The following is a 20,198-nucleotide window of genomic DNA, read 5'->3' as shown; positions in this document are numbered from 1 at the left end:
TTTTTGATTTTTCAGTGAACACAGCTCACTAATATTCTGAGTCAGACCTCTTCCCACCCATATAAATGTAATGACTAGTCCAATCATTTGCAGTGCATTGTGAGTCGAGGACCGTGAGATGTCTTTTCACTGCCTCATAACAATTTAAAGATGAGACTCTGACAGCTTGACCTGCTCTTTACGCCTGAAATAATTATAGCCATGTCACCATAGTGAGAGAGAAGGAGAGAAAGCCTAGCATGTCCAAGTTGGTTTACTTCATGATTAATATGTAAGACACGGAAACCTTTTGATTCTCTTTGGTACAGTGTCAGAGCATAAAGGAGAAACTCTTACTGTACTTGTTAGAGCAGTTGTGTACAGTCACAGGCTTCAGAACCCACTGCACCACTAATGATGATTAGCTAACTGCCAAGCTGCCAGTGTACTGAGTCAGGTACATCGGTGAGGCTGGGCTGGCACTGGGAGCCATATGTTAACACTCAGACTACTACTGAGTTTTGAAAAAAAAATTGCACACTTCCATCCCATCATCATTTATCAGGAGAAAGGAAGAGGAAGAGCCATGTTTGGCCAAGCATCTTTAATACAGATATCTGCTGTGCCAGATTGTGTGTGTGTGTGTGTGTGTGTGTGTGTGTGTGTGTGTGTGTGTGTGTGTGTGTGTGTGTGTGTGTGTGTGTGTGTGTGTGTGTGTGTGTGTGCGTGCACGCGTGCGATAAATGATGGGTGGATAGAACAGACAAATCACAGTAAGGTAAAGAGACACAGTGGGACATTAGCCATTCATTAAACATTTTGCTGGCAAAGTTTCATAATCCTGAAGTGTCGAGAGGGTGCTGGGCTGGCTCTACTGACTGCAATATCAGAGCAGTGTCATCTATAATGCATCATTACCAATCACAATGTTGAACCCCTACAGGCATTTTCTCTCTCTCTCTCACGCTCTCTCTCTCTCGCGCTCTCTCGCTCTCGCTCTCGCTCTCTCTCTCTCTCTCCCATATTTACCTAAAATAAATAGAATAATGGCTGATGGAGTACATTCTCTGGAATGCTGAAAGCTTAGTTTGTTACCTGTGAAGGAGGTCACTGTGTCTTGTTGGTCAGCAGAGGGAAATGGAGGAAGAGCTGTTGCTTGTGACATTAGTGATGTTTTACCGATGTCTCAGAAGGTTGAACTCTTTTGTTTTGTTTTTAAAGGTACTCGATACTGTATTCACAATGTATTATCTCCCCCACCTATTTCAAGGTTTTGCTTGTTTGTGGCAGCTCAACTAACATGCATATAATTTTTATCTGGTACATGGCAGGAAGAGCCACAAATTTGATCTACTAAACAGCGTAACAGCATACAGTCTATGTGCTTTTAGTGAAACGATGCAGGCCAAGAGATAAAATCATGGTTGCAGCAGCCTCTCTTGTGTACACTTGTCTGTGTCTGTCGTTTTTGTGTGCTTGCGTGCATGTGCTTGTACGTGTGCGCTAATGGTGATTACAGCGCAGCTCTTTTTAGTGTAAGAACAAACCAAGTGTTCATTTGATCAAGCTTATTATTCTGCTGAGAGCAGCACAACTGTAGATTGCCATTTATATTTATGTGCTGTTGTGTCTGCACTGGGTGCAACTATGAAAGATGTGGAATTGGATGTGGACTTTAAACTGCTCTCTAGGCCCGAGTTATCGAACCTTCTCCTTCTCTCCTTCCTCTTCCCCACCATCTCTCTCTCTCTTTTTTTGTCTCATCTTACCTTCTTTTTGCTCATTTTTGTCTGTCTCCTACTGCCACTGTTCCCCATCTCACTTCCCTCTTTCTCTTTCCCGCGTTCTTCCTCGACATCTTTCTCTCTCTCTGCTCCCACGAGCTGTCCAACCAGTGTGGCATGTCACGTTCTCGGGTCCTTGGGTGCAAGCTCACTACCTTCCGAGGTCTATTTGCACAAAGCCTCTAGAGCCGGTGATCACATAGTGACTAATATCAGTAAGCAAGGAAGGAAGAAACTACACCAGGCCTTTTAGGCCGAATCCATGTTGGAAGAGGTCACGTCAAAGTGAACCTCACCGTCTTGTTCAAATTCAGTGGGAGGGTACAGTGCCCTTTCTGATCAGAACAGTGTGTGCTTTCCTGAATACTGATATAGGATGTGAAACAATCCCAGCATTCTCTTGTTCACAGAGTATCCCACTCTTGGATCTGAAACAATAAGTCTGTTAGTTTTAGTGGCTTGATGCTGATAGCTGATTTTCTGGAATGTGAATTGAGATTCAGTCTACAGCAAGTTCTTTGCTGGGAGAAAACCTAGTCAAACCAAAACAAAAAGAGAAATCACATATTTAACTTCTTGACATTTGTATGTTTCAGCCATCTCACAATGATGTAGAACAATCACTCATCTGAATTATGATCAGATGCACTAAGAATCTAAATTAGAAACCTGTTTTTCAATAAACAAATAAAAATATGAATAAAATGTAGCTGTACATTCGGGGGGGGCTGGAGTTTAATGCTGTCATTCAGCCAGTTTTATTATTGTCAAGTATCTTAACACCAGTCTGATCACAGCCTCTTGAGTTCCAGAGAGGACCCACAGCTGAATGAGAAGCCATGAGAAGCACAGCAGAGCTGAAAAAGGTGTGTGGCATGCACTAGTAGATGTCCTGCATACTGTATGTATCTGATTCAGTTCCAGAACAACCAAGATAATCATCTAATGCATCAGGCTATGTACTCTTGATCCTAGCTACAGTAAAGGAACTAGTATAGGAAAAACTAGTTGATTTGAAAATAAACAGCTTTATAGTCTATTTATTAAAGGATACACCTTGCTGATATTAAAGGAGCAATCATGGTCATTTTTACCAGCATAAAGTTGTAAACAATATTTCTGGATTTTTTGAAACATTTTTTTAAACAATTTTTTTCTATAAAGTGCAGCTCACATGAGATGAAGGAAAAAGATTGCGATGAAGTCTCTGAATGAACCAGTTTATGCGCCATAGGGTGGGTCTTCCACATGGAGGCAGCCATGATTAAATGGATTTAGTACAGAAACACAAGTACATACAGGCCTCAAGATGTCAGTATAACGATAAGGACAGGAAAAATGACTTATTACTCCTTTAAGCTTCCTTAATTTTATTGGTATCGACAGAAATCCCCTCAGTAAAGCACTGATAAAAACATTCAGAATGTGATACTCTTTTAAACCAAACAATATATATACTTTCTGACACCAGGGGACATCATGAACTAATACAGCGCTAAGTACTAATTTACTTGGAGTCTTGTTTTCGAGTGCTAGAAGATCCACTCTTCAGTGACCTGTCTGGAGGTGAGTAAGCCTGCCTTCCAGTACTGTCTTATGAGTGTGCAAGAATCAGGTTAAAGAAAAAAAATAGAGATTTTTATTTCAAAAGTGATATTTACTAATTCTAGCTATATGTTTGCTCCTTTAAAATAACTAATTTACACATAGCGATATTTCGCGCAAAAGTATCTTCCAGACTATAGCTAGCATTTTGTGCTAGCTTTGCAAGTACATCTGTAAGGCCCAATAGCCTCATTCATTTACATATTTGATACAATATTTTTTTGTCATATTTCTCCAAAATTCATCATTCATCCCAGTAAAACCATTACAGGTCATTCATCCCAGGTAAAACCATTACACTTGCAAAAACTCAATAACGTAGACATAATTTACAAATAATCTCAAAGTAATTCCCTATTTCACTGTATTCCCAGTATTACACCATAGAAGTGTTATTGTATGAGTCTAAATAACCTCTTCTGATTGACTGAGGTCTAGAATAATTCTTAAACCTGTTAAGCCTTTTAAGTGGAGTGATAATGTTGACTTTTCTCATTTGTGTAAATTCTGTTTATTTCTCAGTAAGATGTAAACATTGTTCACTGTATTCTACATAACCCATATTATTGTTTCTATTTAATTTCTTCTAGATTTATAAATGCCTGGGAAAAGCAAGATCTGGTTATTTTTCAAAAGATTACATTGGTTCATCAAAATGTAATGTCTGTCAGGAGAAAAGGCTCAATGTATACCAAAACACAGAAACATAAGCAACTTATGGGTCCACTTAAATATAAAGACAAAGTATGAAGAGGCTATGTCAAATACTCGGATAAAGAGTAGAAAACCAGTGCATCAACCTACTCTGCAGCAAATGTTGGATACTTTGGTGACTGCTTTTGTTTTGACAGAACAGTCATGGAAATGATGGTGCAGACATCATATTTAGGAATATTGGATTCCAGCAACTGCAGGACAAAGATATTAGAGAAGAGAAGAGTTCATGATCTACTCTCCTCAGAAAACACTGGCAGTATTTCCTTCACTACAGACTACTGATCAGGATCCACAGAAGCACTCAAGAGCTTAACATTATTTTTTTTATCAACTAAATGGGGCTAAATGTGAAAGCTAAGACCAAGGCCCATACAGGAGAGAATATTGTGAAGATGTTTATCTCCATGTTCGGTGAGTGGCGCACTGACGTGTATGTGCTGCTGCTGCTTTGAGACAGTATTTCTGATATGTGAAGAGGAATGTGGCCGGTTGATATGCCAGATCTGAGATGCTTTGCACACCTTCTTCAGCTGGTGCTTCAGGATGGAATTGAATCACAGGAGTAGTTATGGACATACTGGCAGACTCAAAAAATGGTTTATAGATCTCCACCATTCAGTCGAAGTCCAACAGTGTTAGCTTACCCCAGAACTCACATGATTCAGGCAGAAGAGAACTTCAACACTATCTGCTAGTGATTATGGACTTTACACCTGAACAAACCATGTTGAGTGGGACTTAATTTCAAATGTAGTTGATACACTAAGCCCATTTGAGCAGCTCAATCTTGATATCAGCAAGGCAGGTGCATCTCTGTCATGCAGCTTCCCTACAGTTGGAGTGCTGACAGAACCCGACTTCAAATCCGATAAAGAAAACAATGCTTGACAGCCTTGAGGAGATTTTCCACAATGACAGAGGAAAAGGGAGCTTGTCCTTGGATGCCTTCTTGATCCTCATTACACAAACAGACCACTGAAAGACAAACTCAAAGAAAGAGTCTGGTTGGATGAAGAAAGACTGAAGGTCAAACCAGCTGAGAGACCTTCATCACCACATGCTGAAGAGAAAACATGAGAGTCAGACTGTGTTTTGAACACTCTGTATGAAAGCCTGCTCTCCTCAGAAGTTCAGTGTGGCGTGCATAAACCTGAAGGAATCACTGAAGATCTCTGGCACTATGTTGCACTGTCTTGAGCCTGTAATGGACAGGAACACGGGTAACCCTTTTGAGTGATACCAACTAAACTGTAGCCACTTTAACACCATGTCTGTCCAGGCCAGAAGGTATTTGGGAACAATATACCTGTATATAGTATATATATCATCCGTTCCCAGTGAGCATATTTTTAGCACTGCTGGGAACATTTATGAAGATGAGGCTCTCATAGAACAAAATGTAGAGGAGCTATGCTTCTTACATTACAACTGACCACTTTTAGACTGGGACCATTAGTCAGCCAAACTGTTCTTTATTCTCAGATGCACAATGTGTGTTAAGTGAATACAACTAATTTGTGGAGTGCCTCTTTTTTACTTACTTTTCTTTGTGACTTCAGCAATAAGTTATGGATGTTTATGACTGAATGAATCACTATTGATGGAAAGTAGATTTAGCTGATTGAAATGTGTGTAAGGGTTAAGAAGTGAAGAGTACTGGATACCAACAGTTATTTTTATTCAGAGTGTGTGAACAACCACTTGACTACCTTCAGTCAGTATCATTCTAAATAAATATGTTTGAGGGGAAAATTGAATTTTGTATATTCTGTCTTGTTTGCTTTGCGGGTTCATCCATTATTAATGGTTGAAGTGATAATTGTTTATTATTGTCAGCATTTAAATAAGAAATCCTTAAAAATTACAACCCTAATAAAAGTTCTAATGTACTTATTATAGTTTATAAGGTAATATATTAGATGATTGTTACATATTTATAATTAAAGGCTGTGATTTCTAATATTTTTGTAAGTGTCTGCAGCTTGTTCTAGTTAAATAAATGTAAAACCAGTAAAGCAGAATCAGTCGGGCCCTACTTTTGTCATGCATGTTCTGTTCCACCAGCAGCTGAGCTGTGGTACAGAGACACCAGCACATCTTAAGGGAGTCTCCCTTCAGTTACATGGTAGCTATCTAAGCAGCTGATAAATTTCACACCATTACACCATCTAAATATCTCACCCAGCTGTCATCACAGAAATTACAAACGTATCTTTAGGTTTCAAATTTGGTGTTGGGTAAATGGCTTACTCAGAGCTGCTGAAATTTGCAACACATATTTATATCTAGATTTATTTATATCATTTCCAACACATATATTTATATCTAGATGCTAATGCATGCTGAGTGTAGTGATCTTGAACGTTCTCCTGTACAAGAGCCTGTCAGGGACAAGACTTATTAACAGATGCTTTAGAAATTAGAGGATTTACAATTAATGGCTGCAGTGCAAGGATATCTGTATATAGAATCAGCTTGTTTTCATCTATTAATGCTACTTAACCATAAATGTCCTTTTCCCTTCACCTTAAGTATATGTGGCATTAGGCTACCAGGAAAGGCACAGGTCTGCTTTTATGAGCATCTACTGACTGCAAAACTAAAAAAAGACTTCTGCTTACATAACAGAGGCTGCTCTCTCTTGTCACCAGAAAAACTTTGGAAAGTGTTCAGGAAAGCCCTTCAATGTTCTCATGTCTAAAACCTTATACTTATTTGCAACTATGTAAATAATGAACAGGTTATATAAATATAATATGCTGAATTATGCTCTTATTTTGCTTTCTGCCATCCGTTGGTCACTAGGTGGCAATATGTGTATCCTTGAAGCAGTTCATTGTTACTTTTCATGTAATGCTGACTGAGCTGGCTGCTGATCTAAAGTGAATTTTGTTTTGTAGGTTTTGTGTTGTTTGAGGAGGTTGCACCTGGATAAGGACTATATGGGGGGAAATGACAAAACAGCAAAAATATATATCCGCAAGTATAAAATCTGTGAATATGGCGTTTAACCTTTGAGTTTTCAAGCATACATAAAGTTTCGTTCTCAAATTAAGTTTCTTGTCATATGACTAGGAATCTTGGAATATAAAGGGATATAAAGCACTAGTCACCTTCAGTGTTGTGGGTTGGCTCTAGGAGCCGGACAGACCACGCTCTAGCCAGCACGGCCCAGCTACTAGGAGCTGTGTTTGTGAAGACCTGCTGGGTTCTCACCACGTCACACTGTGCTGTTGGAGGACTGCTAATTTTCTTTCCCAAGATTCTGTAACTGCTTAGAAAATTTATGATCATTCATGTGCTATGAACTCATAGAACATACTGTTTGTCCCCATCAGGCGCAAGTGCTGAACAACACCTGCAGTGACACAGTCATTTATTCCAGGTTCAGTTCACCACTGTTCACAGATAATGAAATATTCTGAGGTGTGGGGAAAGGCTATTTACTCAGAGTAAACATTAATTTTTATCCTGCTTTATTGGAGTGGATAGCTGTTTCCATTGTAAAAAAAAAACAAACAAACAAAAAGCTAACAAATGTAATCATTCAGGAAATTGCGTATTGGTTTTAAGATGAATGATTTTTCAGCTCATGGTCCCATTGATGTATACATCATAAATAGCTCAGAAAAGATTTTCTATGGTTGCTGTAAAGCAATATGCACAACATAGCACATGTGCTGGCTATGAGTTAAATACAAATATCATGCAGTACTATGATTAATTGATGTGATGGGTTTCCATGACAACCATATCTCAAGGGTTAGCTGGAGTGTGCTAGATCTCTGCTGCTAGCCCTGAGTCTCTGCCCTTCTAGAACATGATGAATAGATTGTCTTTGTCCACAGACAACATGGCAAAAGTAGTTAGGACCAGGCTCCAGTCCACCTAGATTTACCCTGCAGAGCTAGAAAACCTCAGGAGGAAGCGGATGGCCTGCATTTTTAATCTCATGGCATGCACAGACATGGTCTCACTGGGGCTGCCTTCTCAGACCAGTAGATATTAAAAACTTCCTCTATCGACTGAGCTTTCCATTAGTGCTTTGCTTGCTCAAAAGAGCAGTTGTTGAGATCCAACTCTGTAGTTTTTAAACTCTGAGCTACATCTCTTGCACAGCAAAATCTGTACAATTATCCTTTAACAGTGTTGTCTGAGTGCAAGCTAGCAAGTCTCATGTCATAAGGCAGTAAAATTGCCCTAATTCAGTGAGGCTCGGTGGAATTAAAGGCAGTTGCTAGTCTTCTAAAGCCATCATGTTGGCTCGTGAGACCCCACCCTCCTGCTGCAGAGCCGTGCTGCACCTCCCCTTAGCCTCCTCCAGCTCCTGTGGAAGCGTTTGCTGGCCAGAATATAGAGCAAAGGGTCCAGGCAACTGCCCACACTGCAGATGGCCTCAAAGAACTCGTGGGCCGTGTAGAGCATGTTCACGTTCTGGGCTGTTATCTGTCCAACCAATCGCATGAAGACAAGTGTGATGATCATAACATGGTAGGGAGCATACGATGCCAGGAAGACGAGCAGAGCGGCCGTGATGAGAAGTAGAGTTTTTCCAGCTCTCCGGGGGACACGTCCCTGCCCCCTGCCCCTATTAGTCCCCAGCCTTGATGGCATTCTCCACAACACCCTCACCATGCGGGCATACAGGGTGATCATCACCCCAAACGGCAGGAGGAATCCCACAAGCGCCCGGATTATAGAGACACCCATCACGTACATGAATGAGCCATGGATTTGGTCCATGCAGACAGTGGTGTTGTCAGGCCGACGGTGATCAAAGGTCATAAACAAATCAGGGATGGATCCCAACACAAGGAGGAGCCAGGTGAAGACAGAGCAGTGCAGGGCCCTCCTCCCATTCCACCACCGCAGTGAGCTGATTGGATGGACAGTGCCAGTATAGCGATCAAAACTTACCAGAGCCAGGAAGAAGATGCTACCATAGACATTGATATTAAAGATGACCTTCTTAAGCTGGCAGAAGACCTGGAAGCCGGCCGAGTGGGGGAGATGTATGCTGAAGTAAAGCGTAAAAGGTAGCAGAAGGAGCCAGGCAAGGTCACACAGTGCCAAGTTTAGCAGGAACACCGTCCCAGTGGTCCATGGACGGCGACAACAAGTGTAGTTAAGAATGGCTGCCACGTTACCCAGTAGCCCCACTGGTAGGCCAAATCCAAAGAAGACCATCAAGATGGAACAGTACCACTCATCTTCCCTGAACCGACTGCAGAAGGTGGTGTGGTTCATGTGATCCAAAAACAACTCCTCATAGTGCTCTGTGGAGAGAAAAACATGTTTTTAATGTTGCTTGGAGTCTATGCAGTACTAATTAAAAATATCTGAAATATAATGACAGTTCACTATAGATGTCCAACATTTTTCAGATATCCACTTCTGTTTTAATCTTCAATAAAAATGTCCCACTTGTTCATATATTTACTTCCTGTAGTTGGCATAGTTGTTCAGGATTTGTTTACTTAAAAACAGATTTGCACTTTTTTGTTGGCTTTTGTTTTTAAGAACCTTTATTTCTGAGGAATTGAACTCAGGTTCAGCTCACTGCGGTGGTGGAATGGTTGTTCTCTTTTGTCGAAGTATGCTTTAATGACAAAAACAAAAGGCTGTTTCAGCCTCACTGAAGCCTTACTGCATTAGAACAATTTTCTGTATACTGCATTTCTATGCTGCAGCCAAGAATAAAATGCAGTCAAAATTATAAGATTTACTACCTTCGCACACGTCCACACCTAAAACAAATGTCGATGTTAGATCAACATTAGATGGTAGAGCAAAGGAGCGAGTAAATGAGATTTAAGGTTCTAATATAGTTCAAGGTAATGTTTGTACTGTATCCATTTCACTCTAAGTCTTTCTTTATATGCGTCAGACTGTGAGCAAACGTCGTGTGTGTAGTAGTGCATGTGTGGGGGAAAGCTTACCATACTTGTAGGAGTTATTGATGAGAAGAAGGCTCATGCTGACAGACTGTTGCTCTCTACTCCGTCTCTGTCTACCAACTCCATCCGTCTCATCAGTCAGCACTGTGTGTGCGTGTGTGCATGCGCGTGTGTGTTTGTGGAAGCTTCCCTGGTATATGTGAGCGCAGGTACGAAGAGCAAAGGTGTGTATGTGTGTGTGTGCTCTTGTGCTTCTCACTCACCGCCATCTGTGCTAAACGCCCATCACTATAATCTGTCTTGGTGTTCACCTGTGATCATATATTCCTGTTTTTTCTGGTACTCAGTTCTGTGTATTTTACTCCACACTGGGTTCATCTGAAGCTGTAGGAGTAAAAGATGAATGGATGTTATTTACAAGTGCTGATCTTGTTCAGCACGCAAATGTTTAAGCTCAATTTGCAGACTTGGTGAGTGATGTTGATTAGCAGTTATTATGGAAATTTCCAAGCTTGGAGGTTATATCCACTAGAGGGAGCTGTCTGCTGTGCTTTTATCAAGGAATTTTGGACAGTTCTACTTGTCACATATCTTTTTAAGGAGAGTATGTTTTCATAAATGCATGTTTATACCGCTGTAAAAGCAACGACTTACAGCTCTAAAATCTTGAGATTAAAGTATGTCCTGGTTAGTTTATACTTAAAGATTTTCTTCGTTAGTAGCATGTAGCTGGTTGTAGATCAGCTGGATGGTCATAAATACACACGTTCACTCACTCATTCACACACGTGTCCACAGCACACACTCTATTCAACTTTCTAGCTTCTTCCCTTTTGCACTATTCTCTTTCACATGTGCACACACAATTACACAAACAATCAGTCAGATCTATAGTACGGAAACATACCGTTCACCTCCACCAGAGCCAAGACTTCAAACAACCAAAGCAATTAAAGTTCATTCATGCAACTAAATCCAATTATGAAACCAAGACCATCAACTTACCCAAACTGTGCTCAGCACAGACTAAATGGAAATCCAGGAAGAGTTCTGCTATAAGCATTTAAGACGGTGTACATTTCTATGAACAAATTTTCAGAGATTACAAAATGTTTCAAACTATGGAATTTTGGTTACAAATACTATGTATTGCATACAGTGCTGTGTATTGCTGTATTTGGTAAAATATTACATATTTTTAAAATGATGCATTGATGACTAAAAATAAAGCAGGAAGGGATATCTCATATCTTGGAAATAACGAGTATGTTGTATTTAAGACATACTCACAAATACTGCACCCATGAATGTAATAATAAAAATATGATAAATGAGAGAGTGCAGAGCATAACTGCTGTAGAATGGATTTAAAAGAGACTGGCACTGAAACAGCACAAGCAGAGTCAATAAATATAGATAATTAATAATGATGGTAGCAGCATGCAAGTGGAAATAGGAAAAGTTATGCAGGTCGTTCAGTTTACAATGCAGCCACTCAGCGGTGGCAGTGTTCAAGAACTGGGCCAAGCTGAGAGCTGGCACTTGAAGCCTGGGGCTAATAAGACAGACAATAGACAGTAGATATAATAATAGCAGCGTGTAACTGAGTGAACAGCCTAACAGTTATGCAAATGATCAAGCTCCAATGTAGAGCAAGGTCTGTAGAGAATGCACAAGGTATAGGAGCTCATTCCAGAGCCAGATTGGTTCAGACAAGAATTAGTTGGCGGTGACAGTGTTGTAAAGAGGTGATTGCTAGAAAGGGTGGGGTCTGTGCAGATCTTCCCACACCTGTTTCTGTTTCTGGAGAAGCACAACATCCTGATGGAGGGGATGTGGCAGCCAATGGAACCGGACAGTGGGTAGTCCGTGTACTCCGGTAGAGTAGAACTGGGGTGAGCTAGACTTGGACAGGTAGAGATTTTGGACCCAATGTGAGAAGAACTGTCTTCGTCTCTGCTGAGATTTTTGGTGTAAATGTTGCAGGTACTGGCCTTCCAGAATTTGAATGGATTAACCATATTCACAACTGGGGCATTCATATCCTAGGAAAGCAGGCAGATGACTATTAATAGATGTTCACTTGTATTTTGAGAATGTTGAGCTGCAGGTTGTTGGGCACAGGCTATGACTATGGCATCACTACCTATGGCCATGACTGTGGAATCACTGGCTCTCTGGTCTGACAGTTATTAGACATTGGTGAGGAGTCTGTAGCTACAGTTGAATGTGTTCAAATGGAGTCCAGGTACAGACATGGAACAGGAGACGTTGTACAGGCAGGCACTGATCACACCTTCAACTGAGCAATTGCCCTGTATGTTACATTCTAAAGGATCCATTAGGGCTTTGTGATAGATTTGAAGTAGGCTGTTGCCAAGCCGGCTGGTCTAGGCTGCATGACCTTGGTGTATTAGGCAAATAAATGGTCTGACTGTGTGGGAGTGATAGCCTGACAGCCACGTGTGCGTGGCTAAGAGGCCATAACGCACAGCCGGTGCAGGCTCACAAGTTTATGAGGTTAACATGCTTGGAGAAACATGCTACTGTTGTAGGTCAGAAAAGAGCAAAAGTATGGAAAATGTCAGTATATTGAAAGTCTTCCAGATTAGGAATAGGATTTATTATGATATTTTTTTTTTTTAGATATATCAAGTAGTTTTGCATTTATATTTTACATTATATATAAACCTATGGCAGGTAGATGCTAGAAGATGTATACTTGTCATGTGTCATATGGTCAACCCTGTTTTATGTGCATGTGGATTGCATGGCAAGCATGCATATAAATGTATTGTGCCATATGTGCTTTCTACCGTGTAATGCTACTGTGTAGATTGTGTCCTGAAACAGAGCTTGAATATATTTATGTTGTCATAACAACTGTGTTTTCCTGTCCGTGAGACATCATCAGTGCTGTAGTAGAGAACTGAACTGTGTTGTGCTGAACTCATGCCTCTGTGATTCAGCTTCCTACTGCATTTCTTCACTGATTCTATCACAACACTTGAACTGTCTGAAGTGTTTTTACATTTGCTGTCATGGGACTTTTCACCTCTGATTGCATCTCTTTCTGCCTTATTATTCCTCCCGTTTCAAATGAAATAAGACACTGTGTGGGTCCAAGACAAAAAAGGGAGAAACAATTCATAGATGTTAAAAGAAATGACGTGAAAGGCATTTTGCAAGATAGAAAATAGTTTTGACAGGAAAAAACTACATTGGAAAACATCAGCGTTAGTATCCATAGAGGGCAGAGATATCTATATCTCCACTGTAATGTACTGCAGAACCGTACTGCAATAGTAAAACAAATCTAATAATAATATAAAGAATTTTAGTCATGAGTTCATTAATCATGCCTATTTAAACACCTGTCCTCAGCTTTGAGCAAGGTATTACATAATAGTATGGCTTAAAACGAAAGCTCAATTTTCCTGAAACATTAAGTCAGAGGAGAAATGGAAGGACATGGTTATGGATTCAAAGCAGACGCATTGCAATCTGAATCAATCTCGCTCTCTTAGAGAGAAAGCACGGGAGAGTTTTCCCAGCGATGATTTGATTTTTTGCAATCATTTGATTCTCAAGGGAAGAGACAAGAAAAAGCTTGATAGGTTGTTTGTGTCAGAGCAATCTCTGTGATCATATAAAGTCATCATGAAACCCAAACCACAGATTGACAAACACATTATGAGGCAGTGGTCTAGATCGGAAAAACGCCCCGCCGAGCAATGAATGGTTTATACACTCCAAAACGCATTACTGCAAGGTGAATCATCATTAAAGGGAAATCATAGTGATGTGCTTGAACTGAATGCACAATGAAACTTTCAGCCTCAGGTCTTGGTTTCACTGTTGTCCTTGTTTTTGGACTGCAGGTAACGTTTTGTGACGCATATCGAGGAAGGCCTTCAGTGACACATGCAGTTAGTGCGTTTGCATGGGTGCATAGCATATTTAGCCCTGTCAAGACAAGTAAGACTAAAATAATATTTGCTCACCATGAACCCTTATGTGTGTGCTTTCGGAGAACCCTCCTCCATGTACTCACGGTGGACTCTTCTCTGTGTGTTGTATAATGAACTCCACTCTCTGTGTTGTATAGTGGACCACTCTCTGTGTGTTTACTGTAGACCCCTCTCTGAGTGTTTACTGTAAACCCCTCTCTGTGTGTTTACTGTAGACCCCTCTCTGTGTTGTATAGTGGACCACTCTCTGTGTGTTTACTGTAGACCCCTCTCTGAGGGTTTACTGTAGACCCCTCTCTGTGTTTACTGTAGACCCCTCTCTGAGGGTTTACTGTAGACCCCTCTCTGTGTGTTTACTGTAGACCCCTCTCTGTGTGTTTACTGTAGACCCCTCTCTGAGTGTTTACTGTAAACCCCTCTCTGTGTGTTTACTGTAGACCCCTCTCTGTGTTGTATAGTGGACCACTCTCTGTGTGTTTACTGTAGACCCCTCTCTGAGGGTTTACTGTAGACCCCTCTCTGTGTGTTTACTGTAGACCCCTCTCTGAGGGTTTACTGTAGACCCCTCTCTGTGTGTTTACTGTAGACCCCTCTCTGTGTGTTTACTGTAGACCCCTCTCTGAGTGTTTACTGTAAACCCCTCTCTGTGTGTTTACTGTAGACCCCTCTCTGTGTTGTATAGTGGACCACTCTCTGTGTGTTTACTGTAGACCCCTCTCTGAGTGTTTACTGTAAACCCCTCTCTGTGTGTTTACTGTAGACCCCTCTCTGTGTTTACTGTAGACCCCTCTCTGTGTGTTTACTGTAGACCCCTCTCTGAGGGTTTACTGTAGACCCCTCTCTGTGTGTTTACTGTAGACCCCTCTCTGAGGGTTTACTGTAGACCCCTCTCTGTGTGTTTACTGTAGACCCCTCTCTGAGTGTTTACTGTAAACCCCTCTCTGTGTGTTTACTGTAGACCCCTCTCTGTGTGTTTACTGTAGACCCCTCTCTGTGTGTTTACTGTAGACCCCTCTCTGAGGGTTTACTGTAGACCCCTCTCTGTGTGTTTACTGTAGACCCCTCTCTGAGTGTTTACTGTAGACCCCTCTCTGTGTTTACTGTAGACCCCTCTCTGTGTGTTTACTGTAGACCCCTCTCTGAGGGTTTACTGTAGACCCCTCTCTGAGTGTTTACTGTAAACCCCTCTCTGTGTGTTTACTGTAGACCCCTCTCTGTGTGTTTACTGTAGACCCCTCTCTGAGGGTTTACTGTAGACCCCTCTCTGTGTGTTTACTGTAGACCCCTCTCTGTGTTTACTGTAGACCCCTCTCTGTGTGTTTACTGTAGACCCCTCTCAGTGTGTTTACTGTAGACCCCTCTCTGAGTGTTTACTGTAGACCCCTCTCTGTGTGTTTACTGTAGACCCCTCTCTGTGTGTTTACTGTAAACCCCTCTCTGAGTGTTTACTGTAAACCCCTCTCTGTGTGTTTACTGTAGACCCCTCTCTGTGTTTACTGTAGACCCCTCTCTGTGTGTTTACTGTAGACCCCTCTCTGTGTGTTTACTGTAGACCCCTCTCTGAGGGTTTACTGTAGACCCCTCTCTGTGTGTTTACTGTAGACCCCTCTCTGAGTGTTTACTGTAGACCCCTCTCTGTGTTTACTGTAGACCCCTCTCTGTGTGTTTACTGTAGACCCCTCTCTGTGTGTTTACTGTAGACCCCTCTCTGTGTGTTTACTGTAAACCCCTCTCTGAGTGTTTACTGTAAACCCCTCTCTGTGTGTTTACTGTAGACCCCTCTCTGTGTGTTTACTGTAGACCCCTCTCAGTGTGTTTACTGTAGACCCCTCTCTGAGTGTTTACTGTAGACCCCTCTCTGTGTGTTTACTGTAGACCCCTCTCTGTGTGTTTACTGTAAACCCCTCTCTGAGTGTTTACTGTAAACCCCTCTCAGTGTGTTTACTGTAAACCCCTCTCAGTGTGTTTACTGTAGACCCCTCTCTGAGTGTTTACTGTAAACCCCTCTCTGAGTGTTTACTGTAAACCCCTCTCAGTGTGTTTACTGTAAACCCCTCTCTGAGTGTTTACTGTAAACCCCTCTCAGTGTGTTTACTGTAAACCCCTCTCTGTGTGTTTACTGTAGACCCCTCTCTGTGTGTTTACTGTAGACCCCTCTCTGAGTGTTTACTGTAGACCCCTCTCTGAGTGTTTACTGTAAACCCCTCTCTGTTCTAGGCCGCTGCTTGCGATTGAAGATGTTCCGTGAGGACCATGGCTCCTGGATGACAATGTTCTTCAGTACCATCCTCTTCCTCTTCATCTTCTCTCACATTTACAACCTCTTCCTTCTCATGACTGGGGGCATGGGGTAAGGTGAACATGTTTCTGTGTTTTGTTTATTTAGTTTCTGTGTTTCTGTGTTCCCATATTATTCTCCAATTTATATGTGATCAGTTCTGCAATACATTAACATGTCTGAACCATAAAACAGCTGCAATTAAATTCCAGTAAGATAAATATTGCCCAAATGTATTCTCTGTCGTGGCTTGAGGCAGATATTCTACTTCTGTTTTAACATAGAGGTTAGCAGTTAATAGTACTTAATGTCCTAAGAGTTAATATGCTTACTTTTCTGTGAGCTTGGAGTGATTACTCAAAATGGAGCTCTGTCTCAATTCCCTCAGGTTAGTAACGTCTGCAGCAAAACTAGTTACTAATGTCCACAGTCATTTACACTAAGGAAGTGGTGTTTTTTTTTTCCCTCCAAGTGATTTCTTAACTGTGGACACTCATCAAAGCAGTTAAAGACTGCAGCAGCCATTTTGGCTCCGTATCAGGAAACAAGATGGATGCCCCACTTAGGGCCTGTCTCTTTACCACAGCTATGGTTTCACACTGTTGTTTCCAGTTTCTGAAACTGTAGAGGGACGTATCATTTCTCTCCAAGATTGAGTGTGTTTGTGTGACTGTTATGACCACAATACATCTCCCCAAGGTTACTCTGCATTGACAGAAAACACACCAGTCATTTATGAGCACAAGGCCTGATAGCTGCCCATTGTTGTTCCTCACAGAAAAAACACTTTCAGAACTTTGATGACAGATTTGAAAAGGTCTTTAGTTAGGAGCTGTCACTGGCTGCTCGTTCTTTGTCTGTTTTATAATGTTCCACTTAACTAAGCCTACAACACAAGAAGCAAAAAAGAATAAAACTTAATTAAAGAAAAACACTGTAAAATCAGCACTTAAAATGTGTTTTGCACAATTGAATAGACGTGTTCATCTAGAATGAAGAGGATGGATGTTGAGATTTCCTCTGTGTGATCAGAACCATGGAGTTCTGTTTCCCTTATAACTGGGAACAAACAGATGGATTTTTGATTTTGTAGCATCTTTGTCCACTCTTTTAGTCTGAACAGCAAAAGCCAGTATTGTGGAAAAGTAATTGGATCATTTAGCGGGAATTGTTGGGGACATGCAAGTATGGCTAGCTCATTTCTCACACTCTGAAGCATGACAGTGATATCAATCATAGCCTTTGGCTTTGATTGGGTGAGAGACAGGAAATGCATCATAGCTTATCATTAGTCAATGAAGAATTACCTATGAATGCAGAATTAAATGGATGAGTACACAGTGTTATTTGTCAGACAGCTTGCAAAATTTTTATTTGCTTTACAAACACCAGCTGTACTGATATCTAATTGCTGCTGAAGTTGTTTTATTGTGGTTTAATAAATGTGTGAATAGATTTTGCCCAACTGCCATTTAAACCATTTGTGTTATAGGTCCCCTCTGATGCCCCAAAACAATGAAATTGTTTGGCACTCTTTTCTGCCAGTAGGTGTCACTGTGGCCCAACAGGTGATTGGATCACCTCACAGTGAGAATATCCTATTTAGACTGGTTTCTATTCTGGGCTGCTCCTTCGTTGTCTTGTTCCTTCTCCCTTTCTCTTTCCAGCCCTGTTTCTACCTATTGTGTCACGGTCCCAGGGAGGACTTTTGCTCTGTCATGAGAAATTAGTGTTTACACCTGTGTGGACAGCAGGCACATGGGAAACTCAGCGTGCTTACAGCAGGGGACCAGACAGAGCACAGGAGATGAATGAACAGAGAAGCAGAGAAAAAGTGATGGCAGCTAAAAAAAAAAAAATATTGGCATCATGCCTTCTAAATAAGATTTATTTTAAAAATACATATTTATAATAAAAGGTCACTTTAAAACATTAATAACCATAATTCCATCTCTTTTACTACTAAATCCCACTATAAATGTAACCTTCTCATGATGAAGAGTCCTTAACATGTCCTCTTGTACGTACATGTTGTTCTTTGTGGAGTGTCTAAGAACGGGTCAGTTCTGAGCCCATTTGCCACTATCCCTTTCCACGGTTGTTTAGGATCCCTCTCTCTTGCTATCTGTTTCTTCTCATGAGTCAAATAGAAAGTTAGCAAGTTGCTTGTCCTACCAAAAAAAAAAAAATAAATCTGATTTTGGCACAAAGACAAAAAGGCTGTCTATCAACACAGTCCCAAACCCCTTGAGAGTGAGAGATGGTGAGAGAGAGTAAAAAGCGATAGAGAGAGAAAGCGCTGGCTAGAAAGAAAAGGATGAGAAAAAAAAAAAAAAACGGGCAGTTCTGGGCTAGTGGTAAAAAAAAACAAAAAAACAGCACACACAAGAAGACAGGGAGATGGGGAGTAATAAGGAGCAAAGAGGAGGAACAGTTCCAGTTATAATGATGTAGCAAAATGTTTTAGATGTTTGCGTTTTTTCCCTCTGCAGTATGTGCTGCTGTAGATGTGACTGAGTAAAATCCAACCGAACATTTACGGTGTAGTTGCCATTTCTTCCATGACATAGCAGTACCTCTTGATGACCCCTCTGAGGGTCGCAGGACACGTATTTTCACACCGCGCATTCGTGTTCTTTTATATATTGTTTATCATTCCTATATCATGTCTGTTTCTTTAAAGTTAACTTCTTTTTCTCCCTGAGTGTCTTTCACCACAGTGCTGTGTTGTATTTGTGTTTGCACACGTGTGTGTCATTGTTTAATTTTCACTCTATACATTTGTTTGTCTGAGGGATTGGATGCCCCTCCTTTAAGCTCTCTCTGTGTCTGTCTGTCTATGTCTATGCTTGCTGAATTCTCTCATGGATGAGGTGTAGGGCTGTCTGTCTCACCTGCTGTCTTTCTGCTCAAACAGCATCTGTTGCCTCTCATCTCATCTCATTGATATTCTTTTATTCTCCATGACCTTCCAGTTTGTGGGGGGGGGGGGACTATTCACCAAACACCCCTCAGCCACTAGCATGGAAATCTGATTTAACCCACAGAAGTGTGAATGCGTCCCTTTTTTAGTGTCAGACTTTGCATGAAGTTAATTTTTATGTTTTATTGACAAAAAGACATAATAAATTGGTTGCTCTCCTTAAACGGCAGCTAGTCACGTTCAGTCACTAAAGAAAAGCCTCTAAAGAAAGCCCAGTTCAGGCCAAGCTCAGTCTAACCTCAGGGTTTAGGTGGAGATAAATAATCCTGGCAAATCCTGACAGATGCTGAAGATGCAGTAATTCTACTGGACTGGCAGCAATGATATTCAGGAAGTTGAATGACTGTGATAGAAATAATGTCCATTTGACTGAAGAGTGAAGCCTGACACCCTGCACATGAGAGATAATGCCAGGGTCTTTAGTGCCCAGCCTGACTAACAACTGAATAACTGATAAGAATGTGTCCAGGCCCGCTGGGTCTGTCACACAGCAGTAATTCTGTCTGGAGTCAGGCCCTGCATGGGCATTCTCTCGGGACAGTAACCCGCACTTGTTGGCTGGTTCTGTCTCCATCCCATTTGTTTGTTCTGTGACTGTCAGATTGGGGGAAGGTGGGTGGAGAGAGGAGGTTCAGAATAGGAGGCACGTCTCGCAGGCTACTTTTTAGTGAGACAAAGAGGGAGGGAGAAAACACTGTGCAGACCATCTCCTTTTCCTTATCATGACATCTTAAAGCGACCATTATGGGCATAAATCATTTGCTAATTAAGCGGTGTTATTTAATTAAGAACGCCCGGTGCATGGCGATCTCATTAATCACGCCCGATTTAGAGCCCCAGAGCATCTACGCCTGGTGGAGAGAGGGATCTGTAGGGAGCCTGCGACACATCTGCAGAGAGGGAGAGAGAGAGAGAGAGAGAGAGAGAGAGAGAGGAAGACTGACTGGAGAGGATAAAAACGGGGAAGACGGGGAGGGAGGTGGG

At 41.4% G+C, this 20,198-nt stretch overlaps 1 protein-coding gene across 10 annotated transcripts in view; it reads left to right on the top strand.

Annotated features, from left to right (window-relative positions):
• tmem117 (transmembrane protein 117) overlaps window positions 1-20,198 on the top strand; it is a 38,097-nt gene that overhangs the window by 3,476 nt on the left and 14,423 nt on the right. For 8 of the 10 annotated variants that reach the window (XM_027001069.2, XM_027001068.2, XM_027001067.2 and 5 more), the window contains exon 3: window positions 16,171-16,303. In XM_027001069.2, coding sequence (XP_026856870.2) covers window positions 16,171-16,303 — 133 coding nt within the window. Of the gene's footprint in view, window positions 1-2,560; window positions 2,630-13,863; window positions 13,961-16,170; window positions 16,304-20,198 lie in introns of all 10 variants that reach the window. The other 2 variants (XM_035520671.1, XM_035520669.1) reach the window with 2 other exon arrangements.

This window comes from Electrophorus electricus, chromosome 2, assembly GCF_013358815.1.
Source record: "Electrophorus electricus isolate fEleEle1 chromosome 2, fEleEle1.pri, whole genome shotgun sequence".
Taxonomy (NCBI): domain Eukaryota; kingdom Metazoa; phylum Chordata; class Actinopteri; order Gymnotiformes; family Gymnotidae; genus Electrophorus; species Electrophorus electricus.
Note: the sequence above shows the minus strand (reverse complement) of the source record. Positions and strands in the feature narration are given on the sequence as shown.